This window comes from Lampetra fluviatilis, chromosome 13 (genome assembly GCF_964198595.1).
Source record: "Lampetra fluviatilis chromosome 13, kcLamFluv1.1, whole genome shotgun sequence".
NCBI lineage: Eukaryota > Metazoa > Chordata > Hyperoartia > Petromyzontiformes > Petromyzontidae > Lampetra > Lampetra fluviatilis.
The window spans coordinates 2,896,497-2,916,089 of record NC_136287.1 but is presented as its reverse complement, the minus strand read 5'-3'; the positions used below and the strand labels follow the sequence as shown (position 1 = coordinate 2,916,089).

Here is a 19,593-nt window from a genome sequence, read left to right as displayed (position 1 = left end):
AATAACAGTAACGATCCCTAACACAAAGGGGTAGCGGCCTCTCCACCCGATACCTGGGGAGGTATAGCCTCTGGGCTAGCGTGCCCCATCACTGGGACTACGTGCTCTCAGCCCTCCGGCTAAGGGGTCCGAGGGGAGGCTATCTGACCCGACCCAGCCAAGGTCCTCGGGTCCCGACCACTGGCCCACTCGGTCCCCGCCCTTAGGACGTCGGGTACGGGGGTTCCCAGGGTCCTAGCCTAAGCAGGTCTTCAGTCTTCAGCTTGACGATGACTGCCGGACCCGTCCAAGAGTCCGGCTTTTATACCCGTTCCCGGGTCTCTCCGATCCTAGCCACGCCTTCCTTCTGGAACTCTCCAGGGGGCTCTGGAATATTCCCCCAGCCCCTCCCTTGGGGTCTGGGGAGCCCTATTTGCCCAACGGTCCGACTCATCTTAGCCATTCAGTGTACCACCCCCTATTGACACACGTCCGCTACTACAGGTAAGGATGAATGGAAAACTACAGTGCCCAACCATGCTACTACACTTGCGTACATTTTCTCTATTGCACTCCTGTCGTTGTTTGTATTGTTTGTTGTTACTCACTAATCCCCTATAGCCCCTACTGGACATCTGTGAAGAATAGCTTATCAGATTACTCCAGTCAAAGTAAAGATTCTGAATCCGAGTCCACTGCTGGATGAGGGCCTGATACGTTTAAGTGCAAGGACACCATGCGTGTATAGTGATTGTGCCAGGAACCTATCAACTTGTAACGCGCACCAAGATTCACTCACTTGTTCATTACATTTTGACATTGGTCAGTCTATTGTGTTAATCAAAGGTGCCCATTTGGCAAGGCCGAGTTCAGTGAGATATTTTGTTTAGCCAATGTCAAGCCAACAGATGACATCACATGACCGTTTAAAATAATGGGTGCACTCAAATCAATTTAAGAGATTGACTACTAAATTATAGCCATGGAGTAATCAACTTTAATTTAGGGTACTGCAGAGAAACAAAAAACATGAACCCTTGTCACCCCACAAAAACAAGCAACATGTTCTGCGAATGCTGTAACATGTGGACAGATGCACATGACAGGAATTACATATCCTGAAGACAATGAACCTTAAAAATAATTACCATTTTCACATTTGGGTTTAAAAAAAACATTAACCATTTTCCTATACACATCTATAAATATTACTAAAATATCTCAAGACATTTTAATTTTTTTGCAACAAATATACACACCCTTTTGTAGCGAGGCAAAAATGTTGGTCCATAAACAAGCTGCGATAAATGGCAATACAGTACGTACTACAAGTGTCACAAAGCAATATCGGTATTAAAATGCTACTGCCAAAATGCATACACACATGCAAGCCAGGTGGCATACTTAATCAGTCTTAATCACATAGTTTTACAACGGTGAAGCCTTCAAGCTGAGTTGTTTTTCCCTCGACCACGTCGACGTTATTACAAGATATTAAAACAAAATCCCAACTCTCAGAGCATGACATGAACGCCTCTCCCAAAGCAGCAATGAAGCATTGGTGGTCGTTTACCAGTCTCTCACTACCCAATTTCATACATTTTAATCTGTGTGATTGTATTACCACCAAGAAAACACATCAGTTAATCTCCAGAGAGCATGTGGTTCCAACTGTGGAATGCTTCCACAATGAGTGTCATCGGCAGATGCTAAGATGAAACTGCAGTTAGTGGAGACATTTCCACCAGGGTCAAGAAAACCACGGGTATCGTGGCGATGCCTAGACCGTATCCATACAGGGTGGCAGCTGCCACACAGCAAACCAACGTGGGGGGGGGGGGGGGGGAGTCGTTCTCCGTCTGGCCCAGGGGTAGGCAACCTGCTGCTTCGGAGCCAGATGCGGCTCTTTAAGGATTGCTTCCTGACGTTATTTATTCTGGACCGTCTTGTATCCACATGCATTGCAGCTCTTGAAATAGTGAGCTTTTTACCGAATTAGAAAACAAATGGCTCTTCTTGTTATTTTGGTTGGCCACCCCTGGGCTATCTCGACCAGGCCAACAACACCAACTGGTCTTCAAAGAGCAGACGATGCCTCACTCATCTGCTCCAGCGGAGTTTGTTAGAGGAACAGTGCACACCTGATAATTTAAGCACCAATACTGACAGTGCGTGGGACTATGCCTAAAATGATCGTTATTGATCGAATTTGTTATGATGGGCATGAAACGAATGAACTGGAGGGGGTGATCAATTGCACTTGTCAATGTGTCCAATGCTTATACAATCACAGTCCATCATGGCAGGTTTCTTGGTTAACTCTGCCCATCAATAGGAGGCGAATGCAGGAACAATCTGCAATCTGGTGTGACAAAATGTCTCCATTTGTGGATCATGGCGCATGCATCAGTACATAAAGGTCTATAAATACAGACAATATAAATAAGGATGCTTTTACATAATTACATTATTTACTTGCAACTGCGTATGCCGTGGTGAATCGCTGAATAGCAACCTGTCAGCAACAAGCCCAAAATATTGCTCTGCCTCAGAGTTTTAGAGGCCATCACACAACTTGTACTTTTCAAGCCAACAACACTCAACCTTAAATATTGACTAGAATACATTACTATCGATAAACATGTGGAATTGGTGTTAAAAAAACGTTTAAATGGACCAACTCATAGGTTTTCATTTTACCCCCGATTACATTTAAAGAATGCCACAAATACTTTCCCAGTCATCAAAGTTCAAATTCATCACCATCTGAAATTGGACAAAATTGGAAGGCTAATTTGTGCCTCAAGCCCACCCATTGTAGTTTTATTAAACAAAGTCACATTAGCCGCACGACCAACGTGCTTCATTCCGTAATTGATGCAGGTTGTCTTTCTTGGACACCGTGGCCATGTAACATCGTGGCCAATACTTAACTAAACTAAGTGGGAACCAGACATGCGAATACATTCGGGTGGACCAAAATGAGCTTTACAAAATTTATATTATTCTTCAAAAAGGGTGTAACCCATGCAATAACCTGACCATAAACTTGTTTACTGTAGTTATGACAACACCTGGTGTTGCCAAACCCAGCAGCGGCTTTAATTGCCTTGAGATACAAATGTTTACAATGGCTGCAATTATGGAAATACACCAAATTTAGATATAATCGTCATTTAGAGCCCACTGGTAATGTAGCAAAATATTAACGTTTTCCAAAAGATAATAGCAAGCTATATTATAATAACATGCTACAGGCCACGGACAAAACATATACGGACATTAACCATGCACTGTGATTCAAAGATATGCTACAATTTGGCCAATTTTTCCACTTTGTCACTGTCACTGAAAACCGTACACACAAACTGCACCAAACAGTTTGTGTTTGAAGAAGCAGACATTTGGAAGGAAATGTATTCTTTTATGGATCTTAAACCCCAAGGAGTAAAACTGATGACAGGGCTTTGACTGATCACACCATGTGGATTTACCATCATAGAGACGTATGCGGAATCAACGTTTGGCAACATCAAAGGAGTGCTGTAAAAAATCATAACAAAAGTGCTCTCTGTGCATCCGTTGTTTTCTTTTTGTGAAGACCAACAAAACTTAGGTTTGCTTTACAAAAAATACCTGTCTGTGTTAAACACCGAGTTCTGTACACCAGTGAATTATCTGTCAATTAGTTAAAACCATAGCACAGTTGATGGATTAGAGGGTAATGAATTTTTTAATGTTGCTTATATACAATATGGCTGCCCAGAGTGCCCCATCAATGTTTTCATAGAAAATAGGCTTTAACAAATAAGTCAATGGATCAGTTTACAACGCATTGTGTTGTCTCAGATGCTAATATAAATATGTATAATTTGCAAACAAATAGAAATGCACATGGCGGCAATAACCACATAATTTTTTTTCTCCCAAAATTTTCGGGCCTTTTCCCACCCTTTAATTGTTGAGAACAAAACTTGGAAAAAGAGTACTTGTTCACTAATAATTTCTGCTGTAACGTTAAAGGGTTTTTTACATATTTGAATGTAATAAAACATGAAACCACGTTGACATTTTTTAAAACGTCCAATTTCTGTGTGTAAAGCAATACATATAGACCTGTAGATTTACCTAAATTGTGAATCAACTGAAAATGTATTGCATTCATACTCTTGGGTCTATCGGTTAAGTCATGTAAATAAATAATAATAGATCACGACGTTTCGATCGCAACACAAGCAATCGTAAAAATAATAGATCACGACATTTCGATCGCAACACAAGCAATCGTAAAAATAATAGATCACGACGTTTCGATCACTTGTTGCAAGCGAAACGTCGTGATCTATTGTTTTTTATTTACGCGACTTTACCAAAAGACCCAAGAGTTATGAATTCCTGCAGTCACGAAAGCTTTAAATCAAGATGTATTGCATTATCTCCTAAAAGTGCAGGAAGTTAGACTGCCACTTACATTGCAACCCTGTGCTGCATTCCCTTTGGAATTCAATTCAAATGTTGATTTGTGAGTCCCTGGCTAAGACTAGATGCTGCCAGACATGTGGTCTGTGCCTACTTTTTTACATTAAAAAAACGTTAGTTGGCCTTTCTTTTATATTGGTAAATAAGTTGGTTTTTTGTGGCACATTACCCAACGTTAAACTACCAGCACATTTGTAAAAATATATGTGTACCATGGCGTTAAAGCCACATGCAATTATACATCTGCTAATATGTAAACATGGGATCTGCTTTTCAGACCTACAATAATGATCATAACCCAGTGGAACCTTTTGAGATCAACAGTTACCAGTTTTTTACTTTTAAAAATATAACTTATATACTCTATTTAACCCATTCCGCTATTGAACCACAACGTTTCTTTGCAATTACAAACCCAAAAGACACCCCCAAAGTTTTAGATAAAACAAAAGTGTTAGAAAAAACTAGTAGATTATTTTAGTTTTCCCGTCTCAACAGTGTAATCGCCCTTTTTCGTCACCGTGTTTCAAAAGTCATTGTCGGCTGGAGCGTCAGGCCTGTTTGCATAACCTGGGTTACGATCCGCACCCATGGCCCCATCTTCGTCATCTGAAATTAAAACAGAAGGGGGCTCTCGGTACACGCCACATGTACACACGACATTTGCACGTCCTGGCCAGGAACGTAGTGCGCACAGTTCATTAAGAGTTTGCATGAACTGTCGATACATAAAACACCCCCCCCCCACCCTCATACTGCAAGCTCCAGCCACTGTATAGATACAACAGCAACAATGCATAAGAGTTGCAATTGTGATAACATCAAATGGCACCAATAACGCAACGGATATGCAACAGCTGATTAATTACAGCTCAGGGTATTCCGTTGGAGCAGATGCAAACAATTTGTATGTTTTCATGACAATCTAATAATAGGCATGGAAAGATTCATCAGTTCATCATTAAAAATCCAATGTTACGATCGCAATAAATGCATCGAATTATGCATGCAAACATCGACAATGACTCACCATTAGTTAAGCGTATACCTAAGTGTTACGTATAAACTACTGGATCAAATGAGACCGTATAAACATGACAGATGAGAATACTAATTATTTGATGAAGCTGCATTGGCAGTAGTGCATAAGCACGATTAACCAATAACTATCATAGAATACAAGTGAAACCAACAGCATTAAATTCAAAACAATTGATTCTTGAGTAGAATCGTCACCCCAGAATGTGACAGTTCATCAAATTGCGGGAAGCGGAGTGCACCGTTACATGCCCACAAGACAAACGTCTGATTTCGCATCTTCACTTGTGCAGCAAACACCATCGGAATGTCAGGGTAAGCAAATGGCAACGAAAGAGACGTTTAGTGCATGCATTATGGCGTTACGCAAGTTCAGCAACATGCAACTGTTGACACGTGGTGAATATTCAGTTAAAACTGTCAAGAGGGGTGGGGGGGTCTATTAGCCTGGGGATAAAAACAAAATCACAAACACACAATGATGTTAATTGACTTTTTTTTGCAAAGGTACAACTCAAGCGGTATACTTATGGTAAGGAAACTGCGTGAACATAGCGATGGTTGTAAGAGCAGCTCATGCCATGAAAAGATTAGCAAGCCACATGATGAACCAAGCCACATGTACCTCAAGAGCAAAGCAAGAACGAGGGAAGAATTAAAGACACTCGGACAACTGACATTTCTCTATCCCAAATTCTTTGTAGTAAAGACAGAGACGTTATTGTGGATAGGTTGCCAATGGGGTACAGTTTCATGAGATTCTATCTTTTAAATTAAAAAAAACGCCCCGAATGAAAATCCAGAGACCTTGTAGGGCTGTTCCTGGATCAATAATGCACGACTCCGTGGTCAATAATGATTTGGAATCTTACAATGCGTACATCGCATCATGGAAGATTACATATTTTTCAATATGCATATGTTGCATGGGTTCAGGTTAGCCTTGCAACTGTTTGTGACTGCAAACATTGACCACAATGTCAAAAAACAAGTTCGGGAAAAAAATCATACATAAGCATGGATTATGTTACGTTTTGCAACATGAGTTTGTCATTGGAAGTATTTAATCAACACTCCAGAGGCTGGAGGGCTAGCTGTCAGGCGAAATTCATTTTCATATTTGCAAACACTCCTCGTTGCTTTGTTTATGCAATACTTTCATCAATTTGTCTGGTTGTGAAAATGGTAGTTAGCAAAACAACGTTATACCTACAAGTTCGTTAATGTTCGTTCATCTTTATGGAAGTTATTGAGTGCCTCCCTACCCCGATACAGACAATGTCTTCATTATTGAAAATTATGTTTCGGTCCAGGTGAGTAAAGCGTAGGGGGTTTGCCCATTGACACCCGCATGTCAGCGTTGAAAGTGATTCGTGCGGTTAATTCGTACCCTTGGGTTTCCCTGCACGGGGCTGCCAACCCCGCTCACCTTGGTTGTCATCCTCCCCTCCGTCCCCGTCCTCCTCCTCATTGTAGGCCAGCTCAGCCTGCTTGTCTGCCTCGTACTCACCCACATTACCCCCGTCGCCCTCGTAGTCGGCTCTACTGGCCTGCGCTGGGTCTGCCTGACTGGGCCCCGACCGCGCAGGAGCCCCGGCCGCCCCAGCCACCGATTCGCGGGAGAGGCGGCCTGAGGTCGCCGGCCGGCCGGTCGGTCAGCCAGCCGTGAAGGCGATCACGCAGTTGGCAAAGAAGGGAAACAGAACGTAGGAAGCCACAAGGGACAGATGCATAGAGGGAGGCCAGAGAACCGGGGTAAAGCTTCACCCGCTCAGCCACCAAAACCACTTTCTGCGTAATTTCAGACCCAATCTACAGCACACATTCTAAAAATACGAGGATGCACAAGGAGATGAAAAGTAAATGCCATCAGTAAAATTTAAGCATGAGCACCTATAGCTTATTTAGTAATAAACTCGGCTTTTTTTTTACAATGATGCTGTATCTGATGATACGAGACGACCATATCCCTTGAAATAAAATGATCAACTTTACAGATCACCACTTTCGGACGGAGCGCAGCTACATACCGGATTTTCCCGGCTTGCCAGGCTCGTGATCCTCGGCTTCATCGGCTTTCTCCACCTGTTCCAGACCTTGCTCAATCTTGTCCTCCTCCTTGGGGGGCACCATCATAACTACGGTTGTCTTCCCACCCTTTGGCGCAGGACCTGGATTCCCGATTACAACTTTTGGTGCTTTTTTGCTCTCGGTTACACGTGGAGGTTTATTCTGCTTGGGCGATGTTACTTTTACGACTTTGCCATCATTAACAGTGTCTTCCTTTTTCTTATCTGCAGGTGGAAAAAGCACCAGAAAGAAAGCAATGCTTATTTAACATCACAGCTAACCGCATAAATTGGCGCGCAAAGTTTGCCGTGTGGTGTTGCGGTTACCAGGTTCCTCAACATCGGCCTTCTGTTCATCATCATCGGGTTTCTTCTTGTTCTCTGTTTCTTCTACAATGTCTGGCATCCCTGCATCCCCTTCTTTCTTTTCCACTACGAAAATGTAAACAAATTAAATTCAGCACTTTATTTTAACTATCGTAAACACTTTAAAAAGCATAAAACAATGGCGTTCCAAACAAAGTAAATTGAGCATACAGTGAAATGCAACAGCTGTCGGTGTCAACTGCATAGAATTTAAACACTCACGTTTTCCCTGCTCACCATCAGGTGACACATTTGCCTGCTCTGCTGGGATGTCGTTCGTCTCTAGTTTTTCAACCTTCACCTTTTCACCTACATTCTGCTCTGGCTTTGCAGCATTCACTTTTTCTTTCTCAGGTGCCTTCGGTGGCTGTTTGGAAAAACATAAAAGGCAGCTGCAGGTATTGAACATAATTTTGGAAAAGGAAATGTTACGTATTATATTAACATCTATACATTTAGCATACTTTACAATAGTTAAATCGCCATAGTGAAATGGTCAATAGTAAAATCAACAGTTGGCTTTCCGTCCTGCCCCATTTAGATGTAGGAATACAAGACAACAACTGTGTTTATCTTATGTACATTGTCTTCAAAAGGCCTGCGCTCACATACTGGTGAATGCATTATACAAGGAACCCCATCACAAACCAAAATTGACATGAATGCTCACCTAATCTCACCCTTCTCTTTCAACGGTATTTAAAAAAAAAAGTGAAGGTGTAACCTTGCAATTTGCTTGCTCGTGCTACAGTTTCTGGAAGGGCATCCACGAGAGGTAACTCTTGAGTGCCCCTTTAGAATTTTTGCTTGGCCCACTCTTCCAGGCTGACCAGACATGAGTTTGTTTGTCCTTCCCCCGCACCTATAATTAGCGTGGTTGAGTATGTATGGTGCGAAAGAAGTTCAACATACAGTAAAATCTTGGATTACAAGTAACTTGGTCTGCGAGTGTTTTGCAAGACGAGCAAATTTTTTTCATAAATATTAATTTGATAAACGAGCGAGGTTTTGCAATGAGTAGTACGTGTATACGCTTTGTCTGCCGAGCGTTACGTGATCACAACTGATATACGAGTGCTTTGGATTACAAACACGTATCTGGAACGAATTATGCTCGCAATCCAAGGTTTTACTGTATATATCTTGGAAGAGGTGGGAATACTACTGGACATCTGTGGAAAAAGAGCTTCATAACTCATCGGATTTCTCCAGGATAAATACATACTCTGATACCCACACTTTACCCCACCACACGCAACATACCAATCAATTCACTGTGGTGTGTGCTCATTTCATCCTGTGCAGTGGACATAGGCATATTAAAGCACCACCTGATATATTATACATGGTATACACTTTTGAATATCAATAACTTACAATATCTCTTTCTATCTTTTCCGCTGCTTCTGCCTTGAGTTTGCTGTTTTCTTTCTTGAGAGCTTCCAGTTTTTCTTCATACTGATCTTTCAGGGAAGTCAGCTGCTGGTTACACTGAAAGCTGCGCATGACAAACGCAAGTTTACTTCAAAACAGCACATTCAACACATAAAATGTGCATGAAACAAAACACTAGGTGGAGATCATTCGTGCTCGTTTCCTCCCATGTGTACAAACTCTAATTGCCTGAAAACATCTTAATATATAGAGGACTTTAGAGCAATCTTTGGCACCGGCTCACCACCTGGCAGCCTTCCAGCTTGCCTGTGGTTTCCCAGCGATTGTGAGATGCAATTTCCACAAACGACGTCATATAAAACAAATAATTACATTCCATGTTTTTTGTTTCTGAAAAAGTCCTGATATTCAGTGAGGCTTTCATGGAAAAGTAAATAACGTTATTACAGTAAGACATTAAAAATTACCAGTAAGTGCAAAAGCAAAAGCCATCATTTAACATTTGTCAAACATGCCACCATCTTTGGGTCTTTCGGTAAAGCCACGTAGAAAGATCAAATAATAAATAACAATATCACGACGTATTCTCAGCAGCTCTCCTGCGATCGAAACGTCGTAATATTGTTATTGTTTTTATTACCAAAAGACCGAAAGAATATGAATTCCTGCAGTCACGAAAGCTTTAAAGTCATGATGCCACCATCTATGCTAATGGTTCACTGGCTATAAATTCTAAGTCTTTTCCTCAGTCATATGAGTTTTTTCTAAATGTAGCCAACACTCTGCAAAGTAAAACCTCAACATTCCGAAGAAAGTTATTTTTTTCAGACGTCACGTTGTCAGTGTTGTTTGTACGATGATCTTCTGTGCCGACTGTGCTGCCTTTTAACTAAATGCAGACATGCACTGTTAACAAATTAAAAAAAGTTAATTTTCTAAATTTCAGCCATCACTCAGGCTTAACTACACACTTAGTAAAGAGGGCAAGTTCCATTAAAACCTTCATCCTATGGACATGACCAAAGCGTACCCTTTAAACTGTATGAGAAAGCACTTGGCGTACATTCCTAACATACCTGTTATATTCCAGTCTTTGCTGGAGTGAAGAGGAGTTCCGTTTGTATGCATCCATTTCTCCCTGTAATCTGATGTACTCTCTCTGCAGCTCAACAAATTCGCCTGCAACAGACCACATCACAAGATGAAGAATATTTAATTTGCTGCTATAAGTGGATTTAAAACTAAATTCTTTAGAACTTATTTTTTTTCATTTGTTGTCCTTCCCCCAAACCTCCGATTAATTTGGTTGGTGCGAAAGAAGTTCAACATACACTCTATGTCTTGAGATTTGGAATATGTCACAACTAACTTTTGAAGTGACATTAAGCGGCCTGTTTATAAAAGCCTTGTTTATGCCTTACATATTTTTCACACAGAATTTCAGCTGAGAATGGAAGTCTTAACAGCTCTAACAAGCCGAATTGAGTGAAAAAACTACTTGTTTTTAATGCAGTCATCAGTCACAGAACCTGGTTTAATCATGGTTGACTACTCAGATTCTCAACCACTCCAATGCCATATCCACATGCATGTTATGAGTTAATCATGATCATCTCGCATGCATGCGCTCAGTACCCCAATATTAATGATATGACAATTTTCTACATGAGTTATGAAAAATAATACTATATTACAATAGCCTATTGCAAAATATCAAATTCGAAAGCGCGTGTGTATTACACGTCGAACAAGTACATTGTGAATACTGGACGGACAAGGATAACCTGTTTTATGGAATGCAGTTGTTTAGGACATGTAAGCTTGCATAACATTTTAAAGAAATTCAACAATAACCTGCTATTTTTGCATACCATATTTGGACAATCTATAGTCTATGCGTTATATTATTATACACAATATACTGTACACCCAAATAATGTAATGTGATGCATATTTATTTGTGTACATTGTGGACAAGTTCTCACCTTGAATTTTTTTAAATGAAACTTGCGTGTCAGAAATGTTCCTTGCCATTAGACTCTGAAAGAATTGTACACAAGTGCATCATACAAAGTTAATACGACTCCAAATGATTCGATTTGCAGTTTCATATTAAACGTGACTTCTGGAGATGTCACAATGCACCGACTCATAAATCAAATATTTTTATGCTCACGACACTTGCACTTAATTGCGTCCGAGCGGTGACGTTTTTCAATGTGTCCATGTCATTTGTAAGTAATTGGTTCTTGTGAACCTCACCAGTCACCAGAGGCTGCTATATTTACCAGTCTAACAAAATATATATTCTATATAATTAAATCACGACTTTGGATTGTGAAGATTAATAAAATCGCCAGCAAGGTGGATCGTTCCATCTCCAATAACCACATATTTACAAATGTTCCACTTAAATCGCATTACATCATCAGGGTGATGTGATTTAAAGTATATACACTCTGCCTCACTGACGTTCTAACCTATACACCAAATCATGCCAAGCGACTGTTTAATACCATTACCACAGATGCTCATATTACAGCTCTTTAAACATTACTGGCTTTCGTATGTAGTGCACAGATCTGCCCTGCACAAGGCCAAAGTAGTTCTTTTGTACGTGGCATTATTGTATTTGTTTAGGATTTTTTTTGCCATTTACAACGCCATGCAATAAAAAAAAAGCCACAGGTAATTACGTCATTTGAAAGAAAGTACTGTGTAGATTGTAACGGGTTATATGATATTACGTACACTTACAATGTTTAAATAGAAGCTATGTTTGATGGACTTTGTAAAATCTCTTCGATGGGGGTCAAACTTTAGTATGAAAAAAGACAAGTGTTTTAAGCAGGAGTAATATCAGTTTTAGTTCACGTCAGAGCTAGCCTTCAACACCACAACCAGAAAATGCCTCTGGGCTTGTATGTACGGAGAACTTATTTCGCCCCATACGTAGCCAACCGTGCTAATCGGAGGTGTGAAGGATGCTTTGAATTTACGAACATATTGTAAATTGTGCAAAGGAATGTGGTGTATATGTAATCACGGAGAGTAGTTTGTGACTGGTTGGGATGTGTGCATGTAGGATGAAGGATTTTACTTCCAAGACTGGCATTTAAGTGGCACCTGGTGGTTGACAACCAAAAAGGGAAGCCCTAAAGCAAGATGGTGATGCAACAAAGATGGTGATGCAACACAACTGATGCTTTTGCAATGTTGTTGACCTTTTAAAGAGGGAACCTTATTTGGCAATACTGCATTGGCTTTGGGGCACACGCACGTCTACATGCTATGAAGGGCTATCACCCGAAACGTCGCCTATTATACACGTACCTTTTAAGGCAGTGTAATTGACCAAAGAGAGAACAAAGGTCGATGGCAACTTTGCACTTAGAGGGACCTTTAAGGGCATAGATTTACATGATCTGAACCAACCGGATCTGGCAAGCTTGGTAACCTGAAATACATCGCCAGAAACCAGATGAAACCAGAACCACTGAATTGTGCAAGTAATTTGCGCGTGGCAGAAAATATTAAAAACCATTTACCCAACAATGCCATCATAGGACATGAATATTTTTCAGTGTTAACGTGGGTGAAATTTGCTATGAGGCGATGCAGTGCAGTATATAATATTGCTTTTGAAAGCAAAACAAAACACTCTTTAAATGCTTAGGTATTTTTTTTACAGAATTGTAACGATATGATGATTTAACACTCACTGTATATTATGGGGTCAATGCAAGTTCATATTCGTGTGGAGTTCTGATGTTAATTGCTGTGCCATTCACAAACTGGGCCTGGTTCATCCAGAGATATTTCATGTTTGACAGTAATTGTTTTCATGTTTGCAAAAAGGGGCCCACAGTTGAGATAATTCTCCCACCTTTCTAAACGTCTGCGTAAATTTTGGCATTGCCGGGGCAGCGAAGCTGATGGAGACTCGTGTACATTTGCGCAGGCAGACAAGCGTGATTCTGTTTTATAACTTGACACTTGAAGATAATATCTATACTCAGACACGTGGATGTAAAATTAATGTTGCACTGAAAACGGCCATGGTTAATGACCTCACAGTGTTGGTTGCGTGAATCATTGTAGTTATTTCACACTAAAAGAAGGGCCATGCACTGGACATCTGGGAAAAATAGCTTCGTAGCTCATCGTATTCCATCAGTCTAAATAAAGATTCTGATATTTGGTGAAAATGCTGTTCATTTTCATCAGACTGTTCTGTGGTGGTGGCGGCATCTACAATCGTGCGGTCCCGAATGAGCTTGAAGAACCTGACTGGCTGGCGACCCAGCTCCTATCACCAAGGCAATGTTCGTGATTGCGTGGGCGTGAAACGCGAGTTCAGCAAGGGACTGTCTTCTCTACAAGGAGAGACAACACTTGGAACTCTTGTTGAGAAACAGCACTCTCGGGTTAACGGCACCACGTGCCCATCTGTGTTTCACGAGACTTTCTTAAGTGGTTTGCTTTGATGTTAACATTATTTTGAAAACCGCCATCTCCTTCGGTGTCCAACCTGTCACCAATAAAAAGGAATAAGCTACTCTGCCTCACTACAGATTCTCAAAGTTAATTCCATTCCCTTGTATGTGACAAGATTACAATGTGGCAAATTAAGTTAGTACACAATTAATCGAAGACTTAAATCAATTGCGATGTACAAAAACCATCACCAAAAATCTAATTTTCAAACTACAATGTCACATCACATTCAACATTTACGGTCAACTGCTTTGGAAAACTGCATACTTTCAATGCCTATGCAGTTGTATGTAACTGCATTTATTCATTGCTGAAACGAATTTTTAAGCCCACAATTACATCGACTAGTGAAAGTGATGATTATGGTTTATGCAAAATAAATGCAAATTGAGGATAATCAAAGCAGCAGCCAACGGGAGGGAATGTGCCTGAGAGTACGTCCACCACTGAGAAGGAACGATGAAATCAGCTAATGTACAAGTGCAAGGCGGATTGTTACTTCGAAGGACCGTGAGAGATGGCAATGCTTGTGGAGGCCTTTTTTGCAGCAGTGGTATGACCACAGCTCATGGTGATATCCTGTTACAGTATATTTAGGAAAATGGAGTGAATAATATTGTACACGTGACAAAACAATTGAACAAAAAATACGTACAAATATGTTCAAAACAACAAAGAATATATTCCTGAAGAGAACCATGGCACCTAACCGTGACAATTTACTCAACCAATTGGGGTGGATGGCAAGGGGATCGATATACAGGTTTTATCGAACACGAGTTTTGGCTATACAGGGTTTAGTTAATGAGGTCTGTTTTCCGGCACACGAGGGTCATGTTTCGACTCTATACAGTTTGACGTTGCTAAGATAGTCGTGAGATAGGTTTACAAGAGGTGAGTGCGGCATCTGTTGGAAGGTACTATGGTGTTAATGAATCGACTGAGAGTGATTTATATACCATGTATGTTTTTGTGTGATCATCTAACACTCAACATGGTTAGCTATGTACGGTGCGAAAGAAGTTCAACACACACACCACGCTCACACACAACGCAAATATCCACACATATTGACGCATGCATCTTGAGTCCACTCGTTGAGGACATGGTGACTCATCAAAGTTCAAGCGACAGTGTTAGGGGTGGAAACGAGTGCTGCAGTGCGGGAAGTCATGAAGATGTGGGTTTTGTGTTGAGGTGAAATTGAAAGTGCACACACACACGAGAAATGGAGAACGACTCGGCATCCTTTATAACAATTAAGGATGTGGTGTTGTGCAGGGTAGCTTGAGTTCTCATATTAGGACAGGAAACACCAAATTACATTATACGACCGCGTAGGTTTATGCGGTGGCACTGTATAACCCTCCAATGTTTTTTTGGGTTGTACCGCGAGTTATTTGGCATGATGTCTGATGTTTCGCTCCAGGTGCTGGACGATTTTTCAGGAACTGAATAAATTCATTTCAATCAATCAATTCAGTGTCTTGAAGAAGCTCCCAGCAGGCGAAATAAAACATCCAACACCACTGATATCAACGCAGCCACGGTCATCTGCCTCACCTTCTCTCCCATGCACTGGTGGAGTTCTCGCTCTTTGTCCCTGAGCAGGCTGCCGGCTTGCATGAGTTCGTCCTTCTTGCTCTGCACCTCCACACGGTGGTTCTCCACCTGGCCCGAGAGCTCGGCCGTGCGTTTCTCCACACGCACCTTGGCCGCCTCGAGCCGGTGCTTCTCCATGCCCAACTGTTCCAGCTCCTCGGTGAGGTGGTTGTTGCGGCCAGACACGATCCAGTAGTTGAAGGCCAGCACGGTGGACACCACCAGCAGGGCGGCCAGGACCAGAGGGGGCGCGCGGCCCCCACGTCGCGTCCCGCCGAAGCCCATCATTGTTGCACTGTCAGGCTCTAAACACCTTCTTGCAGAACTTTAACGCTGCACACACAATACAAAACAACACAATGCAATTTGGGTTTATACAGCGTGTAAATGCCATTGCATTGTAATGCACCACAGAAAATAGTGGGCATATTTATTTAATATCGAGAGCCAGTCAGACGTAAGCAGAGGAAAAATATGGTATAAAGCCTGGTCTTAAACAGGGGTAGAGGAGTCAACAGTGCAGATATCTGGGGCAAGGGAGTTCCAAACTATGGAGAAAGCAGATGTGACGGCATGGTATCTCACGGAGTGATGGTTAACTTGGAACTTAGAATGCTTTAGATGCTGGAGCCGTATGTGTAAATGAGTCATTTAAGAGATAGACAGGAAAGGGTCTATGATCTTGACATGCACCAATATTTGCAGAGCAAATATATAACAATGTGTCACTTGTGTTAAGAGGGGCCGTGTTGCAGTGACTTCAGAAGCAATTATGTGATGAAATCTTCCAAGCATGTTTTCTGACACAATGCACTTACAGCTGCAAGAATTCGGAATGGAAAAAAAAACTAAAATTAGTTACTTCAGTGAACTTATGCAATGATTTACTGGAATTTCTGTAAAAGGCCAGTTGGCTTAAAATACTGTGCCTTTACTTTCCTCTCCGTGACAGTAAAAAAAATCCTGTAATTTCAATTAATCAATCATTTATTACCATTATTTTTGCATAACTACAAGATTGTGAATTGCAAAATAACTCTATATACAAGGAATTATTAACGAAGGACATGATAATTAATTACATCAATCTGTGCCTGCAGCTGTATTATTTGTGCACATCTAAATGATCTCATTGGCAAATATACCTAATAATGTTTATTGGTCACAAGTGCAGTACAGAAAAAACACATTCCTTATTATAATGGATATTAACCTTTTTACCATTGCAATATAATGTAGAATATTGAGTTTCAATGCAAATTCTTCATTGCAAAGGTAGGTTTAATATCTTTAGGTTGGGCCCACCTTTGCAATGTTTAGACTATCCAGAAAGGCTTCTCACTTCTTTGGTAAATGAATAAGTAACGCCGATCTGACGATGCTGACGATATATAACGCACTTTGCATCATGCTTACTTTATTTTAACAATTCCAACTGCACAAGCACCAGATTCCCATCTTGACAAATAGCCTAAACAGTCACCTTACAGCTTAGCCCCATTACATCGGACGGAGATAAACGGCTTAGTTTCAGGCAAAGGAGTCGGGACGAAAATGGGACATTCGCCGACACAAATATTCTGACCTCAAGTGCAATTGCACAGCTAACTCTGTCAAGACATGAACAAGTTACCACGAGACTTCCAAACAAAAACACGATTCACAATTGATTTATTTTGGTTAGACCACGTAATCAAAAGTTAATTACGAATCATATTAGCCGCGGAAACCTACGTTTTTATTTACAATAAACAATATGTGCCTGCTGCAGATAGAAAGGTGGCGATAATGCGGGTTGTGGTAGTGATAAAGGTAGAAGAGTTAATGGTAACAGCAGTGGTAGTGATAACGATCGTAGTAGTAGCGACGGTAACTTTGTTTTATCGTGGTGGCAATCGTGATGACAGTGATGGTAAAAAGGCGTACAACACAACCAGTGTACAACCTTGAGCATTACCCATTGTCATTCAAATAAACCCAAGGGGAAATAACCAAATGTGTACGTATTACAACACACAGCATTGTAATGCTATTCCCCCAATGGGCCATAGGGACATTGCCAACGTGTCACATCTCATATCCTCGTGGCTTGTGTACACAAACCCCCTTTCAAGGACCCCATTGATTTACATTATGTTTGTTACATTCAGTACAAAAAAATAAGTGCCGTAAAAACACCCCCCAAAAAAACTATTAACTTAATCGTCTTCAACACCAATGCAAAAAAAATACTCCACACCGACTAGGCCGTAGGCTGCGTACCGCTGTGGGACTAGTTACGTAGCCGGGTTTGGGAGCGCCCGGCGGGCACAGACCCCGACCAGGCCGGCCTCGATCCCTCTACGGTCCCTGCTGTCGAAATGACCGAGCCCGTTGAAAGTACTTGTTTTTCAGAACTGTACCGTGTGAAAGCGACAAGGCGTTTTTTCCTTATCGTGGATGTATAACCGTGTTAAATGCTGTCGAAGATATCTCTCACCTTCGCTCGCTCGCTCGCTCGCTGGCTGACGAAGATGGAGACACTTGAGTTGAGACACCAGCTTCTCCCTGCTGCTGTTGTTGTCGTTGTTGTTGATGTCGGGAGTGTTGCTGCTGCTGTTATTGTTGTTGGTGGTGAAAATTGATGGTGGTGGACCAGCTTCTGTAATGGAACCATAAACAATAGCGGAGGCGGAAGATGAAGCAGCTTGGCTCAGGGCTCCCCCAGTGGGCGCCTCGCCTCTCTCCGCCCTCTGTTGGCTTAGGCCCGGCCCTTGCTGTAGCCTCCTCCCTCAATCGCTCACTCACTCGCCCTCGTTCCCCCGTACATTCGTGTTCACCTACTAACCTCGGCCTTCGGCACGAGTTCGAAGAAGGAGAGAAAATATTTTGGTTTGAGCCTTTGACCAAAATATTCCCGGAGGCGCCATCGCACGCGCGGAGAGCGACTTCTGCACAAACTTAGCGGCAGGTTTAGAGCAGATGACAAACGCATTCTGAATTAAATAAACATAATAGGCGATGGCATCAACCGCGTCTATTGAGGTCGTCCCCCCCCCCCAAGTTATTCTGTAACAATGCAGTTTTTACTGTACATGTTGTTGTCAACATGACGCTCACATTGCATCTCTATGGGAATGTAGGATCCGATTTGCCACGGGGGTTCCGTTAACTCGTGTCGTAAAAACAGGAGACCGCCTATTCAAGTTCAAGTTCATTTATTAGGTAGAGCCCTGTGAGCCATTCGGCTCTTGAATCGGGTGCAACCGCAACAAACAAAAAACATGAACAAGAAAACATCTTAAAGTGACTATGTGCAAACAGAAAATCCAAGAAAAGACAGCAAAGTATTGCAGAAAAAGCACCGCACACCAACGCTGTGTTCAAAAATCCCAGTGGAATGCACAAACAACAACCACAAGACAACTTCGATTAAGGCCATCAGTCTTACTCCGTACTACAACAAACAAACATGGCCAAACCAACAAACTTTTCGAAAATCACCAAAATAAAGCCATAAAAGCAATGAAACAGTGATCATAGGAACTGTGACCGAATTTTCACAATAAACGACGTAAACAACATGTACCATCAAACTCTGCAGCCATAGCTGGCTGTGCTGCCCTTTGGAGTGTAAATAACCGAATGAACTAAATTCAGTAAAAGAAAACGACAGCCCACAAGGGGGCAGCCAAATAGCCCAATGGGGAGTTGGGGGGCAGCCAAAGAAGTTTACCGACCCCTGACCTACCTAGTATCAGAATTTGAATAAAATGGAGAAATCCGATGAGCTACAAAGCTTTTTCACAGATGTCCAATAGGGGCGGGTCAGAACGTTGCAACAACAATAGAAAAACACGATAGGAGTGCAAAGTAAAGGAAAGGTAAACAAACAGATAAAAAAAATATACAAATAAAACTTAACAATTTGTTTAATATTGCCAGGTAGAGCCCACTGAACTATTAACTTATTTTTCAGAAGCGACTTTGGCCACAAATGATAGCTCAACAAAGTGGCATATGTGGAAATTTATAGCAGCAAATTAATATAAATACACGTAGTCTAATAATCTACAGACAATACACAACCTATCTTTCAAACGATATCTTCGTGGCTAACTTCCCCACATAATGAAACATACGCACCCTGTACCGACATTACCAAATCTCAGCTTTATTGGCATTTTAG

General features: G+C 41.5%; 1 protein-coding gene across 3 annotated transcripts; it reads right to left on the bottom strand.

The window, feature by feature from the left end:
* On the bottom strand, positions 1 to 18,192 carry GOLM2 (golgi membrane protein 2). 3 transcript variants are annotated; one of them, XM_078862027.1, is made up of 10 exons: positions 17,905 to 18,190; positions 15,387 to 15,758; positions 11,312 to 11,366; positions 10,403 to 10,505; positions 9,309 to 9,429; positions 8,154 to 8,298; positions 7,893 to 7,997; positions 7,527 to 7,790; positions 6,926 to 7,126; positions 3 to 5,067 (listed from the first exon to the last, which is right to left on the bottom strand). In XM_078862027.1, exons 2-10 carry the CDS (start codon positions 15,711 to 15,713, stop codon positions 4,985 to 4,987), a joined length of 1,404 nt encoding a protein of 467 aa, XP_078718153.1. In that variant the 5' UTR covers positions 15,714 to 15,758; positions 17,905 to 18,190; the 3' UTR covers positions 3 to 4,984. The 3 variants fall into 3 exon arrangements, with proteins under 3 accessions (XP_078718154.1, XP_078718153.1, XP_078718152.1); XM_078862026.1 differs by having other exon boundaries at positions 6,887 to 7,126; positions 17,905 to 18,189; XM_078862028.1 differs by lacking the exon at positions 6,926 to 7,126 and having other exon boundaries at positions 1 to 5,067; positions 17,905 to 18,192.
* Positions 18,193 to 19,593: the final 1,401 nt, after the last annotated feature.

Coding starts and splice junctions, on each gene's coding strand:
- GOLM2 (XM_078862026.1), bottom strand. CDS start 15,713: ATGATGGGCTTCGGCGGGACGCGACGTGGGGGCCGCGCGCCCCCTCTG. Junction 11,367..15,386: donor ACCAGTGCATGGGAGAGAAG/GTGAGGCAGATG, acceptor CAATTCTTTCAG/AGTCTAATGGCAAGGAACAT. Junction 9,430..10,402: donor CAAAGACTGGAATATAACAG/GTATGTTAGGAA, acceptor TGTCATGCGCAG/CTTTCAGTGTAACCAGCAGC.